The following is an 11,248-nucleotide window of genomic DNA, read 5'->3' on the forward strand; positions in this document are numbered from 1 at the left end:
ACCCTTGACTTTGTGTGCAGCAGACTGAATTAAACTGCATCTGGTCAGTAAGATAATGTCCTGAGAAATGCCCCTCTGTGCAGCTCTCCATGGCTGTGGAGGAGAAGCAGGGGTGCACCAAAGCCCTCTGCCCACTCCCCAGGGGACGGAGGGCCCTTGGAAACCACCCCCACCCTTATCTCCATTCTCAGTGCCTGTGAGGTTGGGGCCATGGTGCTGCATCAGAGGTGCATGGCTGGCTCAGAGCAGATGCTTTATTTTGCCAGGAATCCTCTGGTACTGATGGCAGTTTGTGGATTCCTGGGTACAACCTCCCACTGCCCTGAACAGCAGCATAGCTGCAGGAGGCACAATCACAATCAGCCAAGTTAAGGTGAAACCAAGCCAGAAAACATTTAGAGCTGCTGTCTAGATTCACCCATCCAGTCATCACATATGCTTTAGCTCAGCAGGTAAGTCTGGCCTTCAGATTAAGACGGACTCCTGCCAGACTTGCCCACAGCAGAGGAAGATCCTTGGCAGAATCTGTCAAACCAAAATATTCCAGGTAAATTTAGTGAGATAAAGTGTTTTTTAAAATTATACAACTTGCAAGGTGAATAGTTTTGAGGATCTCTCATTTAGTGAAGAGTTTGGATTTCATCTTCAGGGTAATGCTAGCTTCTGACCTGAGATGCCATACCACAGCCAGCTTTAGCAGATCCCATAGCACAGAACAAACTGCTTGTACCTTGTATCACAACTAAGTTTGTTTTACAGAAGTTGAGAAAATAGATAGATTGAGCTGACACAGTGAGAACCAGATGTATCAAAATAAAATTTATTCTTAAAATGGCTAGTTTACACATAACAGCAAAGGTTACACAAGGAAAAGTGCAATTAGTGGAGAAGGCTTATTTCACCTTAGTACTTAACATCTCGCTGCACTGCAGGTAGCTTCACACTCAGGCTATTATACTGCTCAGCCATGGACAAAAATGTAATTTATATTTTGATGTTAACACCATTTCTGTATAGTTAAAAGGTGTGCCAGTATTCACACCTGCTGAGCATGTACTGGACAATTTCTCACATAAGTCTTGCATGAAACCCAGACAACATTTAGAGTTTGACAGTTCAGAAAGCTAAATTATAGGCATACAGATACAAAACATATATTAGTTTACTAAAGTCTAAAAAAAAATAAACTTCAAAAACTGAGGTAAAATAAACCACAACAGTTTTCTATGTGCAAGCCTATATTCAGTCTAGAAAAAACTAGTAACAACCCCGCTCTTTTAAAGAAATTAGCTCTCACAAAGTGCAGCTAATTCACTGTCTTCAATATGAAGGACCTTGCCTCTGTTACTTGTGAAAAGTCATGGCTAACATTGCAATTAGGAGCAAGATACTCAACCATCAGATGCTTAAGATTAGATCAGGTGACAGTGGAATCACCTAATGCTACTACAGACTAGGAAATTAACAGATTGCTTTGTTTTGTTGCCTAACCCTATTTTTGACATATTAGGGTGGCTTTAAAAAAATTTTAAAGGCACATTTTTATTTTAACATTGAAAGGCAACCATCTGCCTGCAAAGTAAGTAGGATGGTGAAGTCAAGGTTACATTTGTTATCAAATGCAAGGCTTCACAAAGACAGTAAAGACAGAGATGCCTTCTTAAAGCAGTGGTCACTTCTACTACTCACTTTCCATCATTTTCTTTAGCCTCCTTTTTATCCCATAGGTCTTTCTCTGAGATTTAGAAAAACAGCTTTGGAAAGAATTAGAACATTGCACATCTTCAAGTTATGTAGCACACTCTACCTCTTCCCCTTTTCCCACTTTTCCATTATCCTCTCCAAGTTTCTTAACATGTATTGAAGCTGCAAATCTTTGCCATGCATCCCTACCTGCCTTTGCTACAAGCATGTAGAGGGTCACAGCAAGCCTCCTGACAGCATCTACTGCACTCCTGATAGGTACAAAATGAGTTGTGACATTCTGTTACCATCCCTGTGCACACACACATACTCTCACACACAGTTACTACGGCTTGCTGAGATACCATTGCCTTCCATACTACTTTGCAAGTCTCTCTCCTAGTGACCCAGGAGAGCTGACAGTAGGAAGAAAGCAGCATATATTTGAGATACAGGCAAGCTATTCCTATAGTAGGTGGCATACACGAGTTGCACCTTGGTCTTCTTTCCTTCCAAGGATAAGGTTTGGCTAAGAACTTCAGGAGCATAATATGGTTTAACAAGTCCCACAAACTAACGAACTTGGGTTTGTTCAGACAGCAAACAAGACCTGCCAGGTGGTTTCACCATGCAGTGTGTGAACCAGAAAACTAGCACTGTTCTGTTGCCAAAGGGAAGGATGCTTCCTCGGTAGTGTGGATCACCAATATGGTGATGAATTTTCAATCTGACCCAAGCTGTGCCACTGGGGAAAGAGGCCACTGGACAGCCTTGGACTGCCTAGCAGATCAGGTTCTCTCTCTCGTGCTCTCCTTGTAGTCTGAAGATCTACACAGTCTTCTGTGGCAGATGGTATCTGAACACCATCAGGCTTCCACTCTGCGTGTACAATCTTGTAATTCTGGCCCTGGTTATTGTCCCAGAAGGTATGTTCTCCACTTTGGTAAGAAATGCAAAACTCTATCTTCTCTTCTGAGGGAATGGCAGGAGGAAAATCAATGGTAAATGAGAAGGTATCATTTTCAAAATCACTGTAAACATTGTTCATGTACACACACTCAACATCTTTGTAGGTCTTCCATGTATCGAAAGTAATACGAACCTGAACCTTTTTTTCGAAGCTGACATTTTTTACTTTCACAGTGCCTGACAGCACCTTCTCTTGCAGGGTGCAGCTCTCCAGGCAAACCAGGTTCTTCTGCAGAAGGTTCCTGAAGTCCAGGTAGTCAGCTGAGGGCTGAGTGAAACCCAGAATCAAGTTTTTCTCCTCATGCAGTTTTAAGTCAGATGTTATGTCCTCAATGCCTAAGAGGTCAAACTGCAGATCCCACTCAGGGTGCTCTTGGAACTCAGAGAAGGTGTGGATCACTGTCAGGGACAGCCCCTTGGAGTCTGCAAACACAACGTGCTTCTTGGCTTGGGCTGGCGAGTGGTTCCAGTCGCTCTTCTGAGCTTCAGAGTCACGTTTCACATGAAGGCACGGCCGGAGAGGTTTGAGTCTGTTCACAAAGTTGTTTCTTTGGCAGTCCTCGAGGGGGCTGAGAAAGCTCTTCAGCGGTGGAGAATGGCCTATGCAAATTCGCACGGCCATATCCGCAGGCATGATGGAGCTGGGTAAGGGTCTCGGGTCCAAGATCTGTATCATTCTGAACCGAGAAGAAACACAGGATGTTACCATTTATTACATCAGATAAGAAGCTTCTCAAGAATGCATATTTGCTTCATCCATTGTCTTAATTATTCATGGCCTCACCTCTGCACAGCTTTAAACAATACAGCCTAAATCAAAATTGACAGTTCTACCTAAGGAACCAGGGTGAGACTAGTCAGTCATTTCTTGCTAATCCTAAACTACTTCAAATCTACTCTTCTGTCTTTATCCAAACCTCTGAGAAATAGATTTTAGTGACAGCTAATTGAACATATTTTCTTGAAAATACAAAAAAGAACATTCTAGTACCAAGTAAAACAGATCCAGTTAAAGTGGAAGTGCTCATCCACTTGAACTTCCCTCTTAGAGGCCCTGAGTCAGGTCTTAAAATTCCAACAACCTGTATCAGCTGCTTCATCTCTCACCACAGACAGCACTATATTAAGCAAGTTGCCTACCCTGTCAGAGCATCAAATGGGATTCTATGTATCTCAATGCAGAACCATCATTCTGTGGCTCTGAACAACTATTAGATGATCTTTTTAGGTGCTTGTTTGGTTGAATAAAAATACCAAAGCACCTTCAGAAGTATTTTTTACGAGCTATGAACCCAGATCTAAGTAATAGGGCTCTCTGCACTGTTAATGTTAACTGCTAAGTGAAGCAGGGGAAAAAAGTTGGAGGAGAGGGATATACTATCTTTTCACCTCATTAGGCTTCAAGAATTGGCTTAAAAACAACCTTTTATAATCCCCAAAGACCAGGCTGAAAGTCTACTGCAAGTATTCAGTAAGAATGCTACAGCTTTATTTGTGAAGTTACTCATAACCCTCCCTCTCAGATGATGGGTATCACAAATACTATGCAAGGACATAGCCCACTCAAGGCCAGATAGCTTGAATATTTGTAAAAAGGGGCTTCAACTGTAGCACATCCCTGCTGACACGGACGCAGTCCTTGCTGGAAATGCAGAGTTCTGTTGAGTCACTGAAAGGCATTTGCTTTGTCACTTAAATAAATGGCTTTCTGCTTCCCAGGGTTCTCACTGGTATTCCAGAGCCCTGCCAAAAATAAAGCAGAAGCTGTGCTGGCCTCATCTTGCTTTTTTTTATTGTGGAGATATTTACCATAATAAGCAGTAGGAGGGGAGTACTCGAATCAAATTAATCAACTTTTCCTTTGCTTTATTAGGAAAAGAACTAAGGTCTCTCTGCAACTTTGGTGACCCGAGCTTTTGCAGTGAAAGAAAAAAAAATAAATAAAATAAAATAAACCCACCCAACACCGAAATGGCAAAGAACAGCCAAACATGCAAACCCCACGCCGGAGCCGGAGCAGCCGCGGGCAGGGCGCGGCGGGACCGGCCGGCGCTTACCTGGTGCGCTGCAGTGCAGGGGCCGCCGCCGCTCCCGGGCCGCGCCCGCCGCGCCGCCGCCTTTATGGGGCCGGGCCGCGGCCAAGGGGCGGCCCCGGCCGGGCGGCTCGGGGGGGCTGCGGCCGCCGACCGGGCGGACACGCCCCCGGGCGCCCTTTCCTTGCCCGGGCCCGGAGGTGTCCCTGCTCTCTCGTCCTTCGGGAAGGGCAGCAGCAGCTGGCGGCACGCACGGGTACGAGGGGGGCTCGCTGTAGCACGCGCCTCTTCCAGCAGCCAGGGAGCAAACGGGGATTCGCTCCACGGGCTTTCCGTGTGCGGTAGATGCTTCACATGCCGAAGTGCGGCTGCTTCAGGGCGCTGCTAAATGACCTTGCCCAGTGGAAAGAAAGTATGGAACAAAAGTGGAACAAAACCCGTGTTAAATTATAGGCTTCTCAGCTTCGATGGAAAAGAGCTGGGACCCTAGGTTGTAAGGTAATGCTGCCAGGGCCAGAATTCCTGGAATATAACTGCCTTCGTCCTCAGTGAAAAAGTATTTTTGAACTTTTAATGTGAATGGTGTTGATAGCTTTTCACCTCCCACACCTGGTGATCTGTGCACTGTCTGAGGATGACAGGCCCTGCTATAGGTCCTACATTTTACCTACTGCCTTTTACTAGAAGAAAGGGACAAAAACTGGTGGAAGGCAGCTCCCGCAGCATCAGCCGCAGCAACACTGTGGCACTGCTGGTGTCCCGCCTCCCAGAGGCCCTGTGCTAGACGAGCCCTTGCAGAGGCTGGGGACAGCCCACAGGTGCCAGTGTGCTGTCTTCTGCGGGCTGTGAGTAATCCTACTAGAGAAGGTCCATCCCTGAGTTACTGCTCTTCAAAGATCATGTCCTGGTTGCTAACTGACTCTCTGGGTCTTCTGTGGATCAACAGTTCCACTGTCACCTTCTTGCTGCCCGGCTGCTCTTTCCCAAGAGCGGTAGATGACTTGCAGTCAACCTGCAAGATGTGATAGGGGGTCTGTGAACTGTGATTTTCTGAGTTCACAGCTTTTACCAGTAGAAGTGACCACATACAAATGAACAGCAGGAAGTCCTGTGCTCTACATGTATCAACAGTGATGAACAGACAGTATAGGATTTTTCTGTTCCTGATTTGTGAGCAAAAGAAATTACAAGCTCTGCTGCTTGTGTGTGAGAAGATAGGGTGTGAGCATAGCAGATGATGACAAGAACACTTCCATCTTGGATTCAAGCTACATACAAGCAGAGGGAACAAACAGTCATGAAAGGCTAGAGGCCCCTGCTGACAGATGCATGGCATAATGCATAATGAGAGTATTCACAGGACAGTAACACTTCAATTTCTTAGTTCTGCCCCTTGGTGACTGAAGTTCCTGCCTTTTGTGACAGTACATGACATTAAGTGTCACCCAGATGAAGCCTGAAGCAGTAACTGGCAATGCAGACAATGCTTTGGAAGGTCCTGCTCTGTTCCCCGGAGCCAGTTACTCAGGATGACCTTCCCTGGTCCTCCACTTCTCAAGTTGCACCCCTGCTGCTCACATTGCTCCTTTCCCTTCTCTTATCTTTTAGTGACTGCTGGCTCCCTCTCAAAGGTAGATGATATTTTCTCATTGTTTGTCTAAGGAAAGTGATAGAAAACAGCATCTGTGTGTTGGAAGCTTTGCTACTAGCCTTACTAGTTGCAAGGGGTTTCTTTTTCTTTTGGAGAAGCTACAGATACTTTCAGCCCCAGCCATCTACCTGCAGTAAGCCAGGCCAAACATCCCCCATGGGTATAATGGAGGACTGGTCACATGGCTGGCACTTACCAAATGTCTTCTACTTACCCATCATAAAAAAATGAGTGAATAACTCTGCAGTTTTATGACCCTGTGCTACTTGAATCTTTGTCCACGCAGCTTCCCACACATACTGCTGTGTTATCAGGGGTCATGTGCAGCAGCTGGGGCTGCTCTATCACACTATCTGCAGGCACTAAATAAGAGCTGCTTGAAACCTGTAAAAAAGGAGTCATCTCAAGGCTTTGCTACACATATTTCTATGTTGCTATGTAGTAGCTCATTGCACTGTTGGTGCTATAAAATATTTTGCTCCTGCTGTGTAAAATACCTGTTTTGCCCAGCTTGGGAAACATCATGAAAGATTGTTTAAAGTGATACCTTTGGCAAAAAAACCAGTAGTGAGATCCAGAGAGGTCACAGGCAGATCATTGCCCAAGTCAGTAAATATAGACTGGACACAGTAACTTTGTGCCTAATTGGTAATCTGGAGCACATTCGTGGCCATGGAGTGGTGTCCCAGTTCCTAGTTGCCAATACAAGCAGAGAGCATTGTGCAGAGCCAGAGTAACTCTTTCCTCATCCAAGGAGGCATCCCTGCATTGAGGCAAACTGACAGGGTTATCTGAATTAGCACAGCAGTTTGTCCTGTCAGTGATGGTTCCCTAGCTGTGCTTTTTATAGAGGGCTCAGGTTTCCAGATACTTTGGTTTGGCAGCTTAAAATGTAGATCTGTCAGTCTGTCTTACCTTTCAAATGGGGCTGCTAAAATGGGAACACCAGAGGAAAAAAATTACTGTCTTACTGTGCATTTGACAGCACTTTGTGGCATATCAGCTTTTCTGACACTTGCAGGTGCACAATGGCAGAAATATATTACTGGAAGAAGCACAGCTGATTATAAAATCAAGCCCCATCATAGGGGGCCGTACCTCCAACTGCTTCTGTAACAAGGAAACCCAAATCAATCACCCAGACTAGATCTTTGTCTTTTCCTGAAAAAGTGGCAAATTAAATGTAGTAAGTTAATTGCAACAAATTATCTATAGAAAACACAGTTTTATTATATCTACCATAGTTTCACTAAACCTTAAATGTATGTTTTTAAACACAGTTTGCAGCCTAGATGGTCCAGATGTAATGTAAGGCACAAGCTCGCTTTGCAAGGCATTTACTGAGGTTGCTCGGTGACAAACAGGCAATTGGGTTCACACTGTTCCATTCAAAGACAAATATATAGTATTAGCTCCACAATGAATGCTTTTATATGCAGATGGTCCTCTGGGTCTTGACATTCTTCATCTCACCTGAACTAACCAAGGCCTTTCAATCAGCAGTTCTGAGAACAGATAATGAGTGATTGTGCCTTCCTGTCACCTATCACACCGCAATGGGCTGCTCTGGTCATCTGTTTGCTGGCCCTTGTCATTTTATGAGAATGAAAGAACTGCTTTTTTTCAGCCTCTGTTCTGAAACTGAGTAATTAAGCAAGGGTTTTGTGGTTTATTCTGACTTTATTACTTTCAGGTTGCTCTGCTTCTTTGCTATCCTCCCCCACAGCTTCAGAAGGGAAGAAAGGAAATATATTGCGGTGGAGGATATAGAAAGAGGAGCCTTTACCATTTAATTAAAACCTTTTGAAGCAAAGATAAGCAAATATTTCCTCAGAGCAAAGTTAAGTCATGACCACATTTATAGGTTAAAAAGCCCAGAGAGAAAAAAAAAAATCTCAATTTCACTAGCATAGTAATGCATCTCTTGAGAAATTCTTGCTGTTTGCTGGGTGGGAGAGCAATGCTAGCTCAATGCAGTAACAGTATGCAATTGAGCAGGGAAGCTTTTGATTTGGTTTTGGGCTTGAAACTAAAATGAATTACTAGATCAGAGGCACTATACTGGGGTTATTAGAAAACAGAAAATGTCCACCTTATTTTGGCTGGTACATATTTTGTTCCTGCAGCATCACACAACACCTGTGAATGAGACAGATCTTTAAATAATTAAATTTAAAGAACGACTGTGTAATAGATAGGGACAATTCTGTCACACAAGGTTTACAGCAGCCTTTTTTTTCCTTGCATCAAGCTGTTCTGTTCAGTATTTGCTCTCTGCTACTAAGACTAATCTTTGTAAATGTGAATTATCTATGAAGTTGGGTTGCTTTCTTGTGACCATGAGGCAAATAGTAATTTTTCAGGTACATAGAAAGTCAGTTGAGCCTGTAAGCCTTTGAAAATTAAAAATTACTTTTAATGATTTACCTGATGAAATACACTGAGCAGAAGTCTTACTAAGTCTTACTAGAAGGTTATATTCCTTACTTGCTTCTCAAAACCGTTTGGTGAACTTTGAAAATTACTAATGGTTGGGAATATATACCAAGGAAACTAGTCCTGGGAAACTCTGTTATTGTTTTAGGGATTTCTTCAGCACCGGCACAGTCCATACAGGAAGAAATAAATTTTTGATATTTTTAGAATTTTTATTAGCCCATTTCTCATGATTGGGGGGGTGCTCAACCAGATCTAACATGCTACAGCCTTTGGGAACCCTTCACTGAGATACCTGTAAATTGTGGTCACTTGTTAATAGGCAAATCAGAGAAAGTCTGGGAAAAAATATTGCACTGCCCCCACTGCAATACTGCCACAACCATCCCCTAGAGAGGGGCAAGCAACATGCAGCCAAATGCACACACAAAGATGGATGGGGTTTATGTTTTCTTACAGCAACAGGACATGGGTCTAACTCTTTGGGCATTGGTAGAGGGTCTAGGTCTCACTCTATTTCAGTCAGTAGTTCAAGTTCCTGCCACTCTTGGAACTTTGTAAGGTTAAATTCAAAGACATTTAAATTTAAGGCATTTCAATTCCTTGAAACTGAAACCTTTGGACTGAATTAGAAGCTAGAAATTGATTTAAAATGTCTAATCTTGTTAAGGCTGATTAATGATAAATTAGTCAATTGTAGATGAGTCATCACTTTGAAAATGTATAGTGGAAGAGTAGTGCATTGCTTTCTGAAACAAGGGACATAGAAAAAGCAAGAAAATGTATCTCAGGCTGCTCAAATGTTTAATGTAATGTGATTATATTAGATTCAGGATATTTTGAGCAAAATTCCTTATACTGATTTTATGCAAAATGCAGCCTTTTAGAAGTATAATTGCTTAGCTAGCATGTAGTAAGATGAAATAAAGACAGTGCCACATTATTTATAAATTGCTGCAACACAGAGTAAAAAGGGAAAGAAAACTGAAAGAAGGAAGAGCATAAATGTAGGTATTCATTCTTGGAATAACCTGAACTTTCCATTGAGTTTTTTACAAGAGTGCAGAAAACAAAATACATACATATATTTTATACATGAGTGTAAATTTGGCTTATAAATACAGACCAGTTTCGCTTTTGAGAATGCAAAGGCTCTCCTAGATGTCTGAAATAAATGCAGTATTTCAATATTACAACATTCTTTTTCTCCATTTTTTGTGAACTTTATTTTTAACCACACACCCAAGATCGTTGAACCTTGATAATCTGTGGCCAAACATTTTATAAATATAAATCATGTTGCTGTGTGTAGATTATCAGTGTTTATTCTCTTTTTTTTTTCCTTGGCCCAGGTGAAGGAATTACCTCTACTGAATAGTCTTTTCCAAAGAAAACAGTAAGTGAAATGCTGCTTTGTGCAATTTGCTTAATGCTGTGTGAACAGGCAAATGTTGGTTGAGCAGACACTTCCATCAGCTATGTGGGAAGTATTCTCGTTCTTTGCAATCTCTCAAGGAAAAGTGGGATTTTTTTATCCACATGTGCACAGTTCCCTACAGACTTGCAGGAGCCACGTGATTATTCAATATGATTTCCATTCCCATAACATTTATGTTGAATAAAACCTTCATTCTGAATAGGCATTGCTATATCTGACAGTGGCCCAACTAACAGCTGCAAGATGTTCACACAGTGTTTAGAAGCCCTCGAAGGGTCTGAGTAACACTGTTTTTCTTGTTCTGCCACCCAAGAGACATGATCCATTTCTTTATTTTAAGTTCTCTGACAAGGTCCTTTTTGTATTGTGTATCACAAGGGAAGAATGGGGCTTGGAAATCAGTAGACTGAAATTCTGTGCCAAGTTTTTCTTGGATTTTCTATGTGGGGAAAAAGCTCCCCTATGTCATAGGTCTAAGAGATGAATGAATGAATCTTTTCTATTTCAGATTTAGTTTGATTTCTAACCACTTCAGAGAAAAAATCTGAGTTTCCCAGGATCTGACCTAGTTATCCCTTTTTGGGTGCAGCATACATATGTATATGAATGTATATTTCCCCCCTTTCACAGAGGTCAGATTTCATGCAGACATTCACTTCATTTTTAGATTTGCTGGAAAGAATGAAGCTCTTCAATCCAAGTGCTGTAACATCATCAGTTGTCTTTCATCCTGCAGTGGAAGGGGGAATAGTTATGGTGCTGAGTGTAGAAAGATTTGTGGCCTAAATAACATACTTGCAATAAATTGATTTCTTTGTGTTATTCTTAGATGCTGCTTCCCAGAACACAGATGGTTTACTGTCAAAATGTGCTTGCTCCATATATGCAATAATGCTTACAGTAAGTTTTGCAAGCTTTAAAATGGTTTTAATTGGTGAGAATAAGCTTGCATGCTTCTCTGGAGAACTGCAGTCACAGAATAATGGAGGTTGCAATGGGCCTTTTGAGGTCACATAATCCAGTCTCCTCCTCAAAGCA

General features: G+C 42.5%; 1 protein-coding gene across 2 annotated transcripts; it reads right to left on the minus strand.

Annotated features, from left to right (window-relative positions):
• Positions 1-804: 804 nt before the first annotated feature.
• Positions 805-4,759, minus strand: PPP1R3C (protein phosphatase 1 regulatory subunit 3C). 2 transcript variants are annotated; one of them, XM_042018966.1, is made up of 2 exons: positions 4,710-4,759; positions 805-3,329 (listed from the first exon to the last, which is right to left on the minus strand). In XM_042018966.1, the coding sequence occupies exon 2, from the start codon at positions 3,326-3,328 to the stop codon at positions 2,384-2,386; it is 945 nt and encodes a 314-aa protein (XP_041874900.1). In that variant the 5' UTR covers position 3,329; positions 4,710-4,759; the 3' UTR covers positions 805-2,383. The 2 variants fall into 2 exon arrangements, with proteins under 2 accessions (XP_041874900.1, XP_041874901.1); XM_042018967.1 differs by having other exon boundaries at positions 805-3,336; positions 4,712-4,741.
• Positions 4,760-11,248: the final 6,489 nt, after the last annotated feature.

This window comes from Corvus kubaryi, unplaced genomic scaffold, assembly GCF_017639235.1.
Source record: "Corvus kubaryi isolate FWS band 111438036 unplaced genomic scaffold, C.kubaryi_AGA036_p1.0 138, whole genome shotgun sequence".
NCBI classification, from domain to species: Eukaryota; Metazoa; Chordata; class Aves; order Passeriformes; family Corvidae; genus Corvus; species Corvus kubaryi.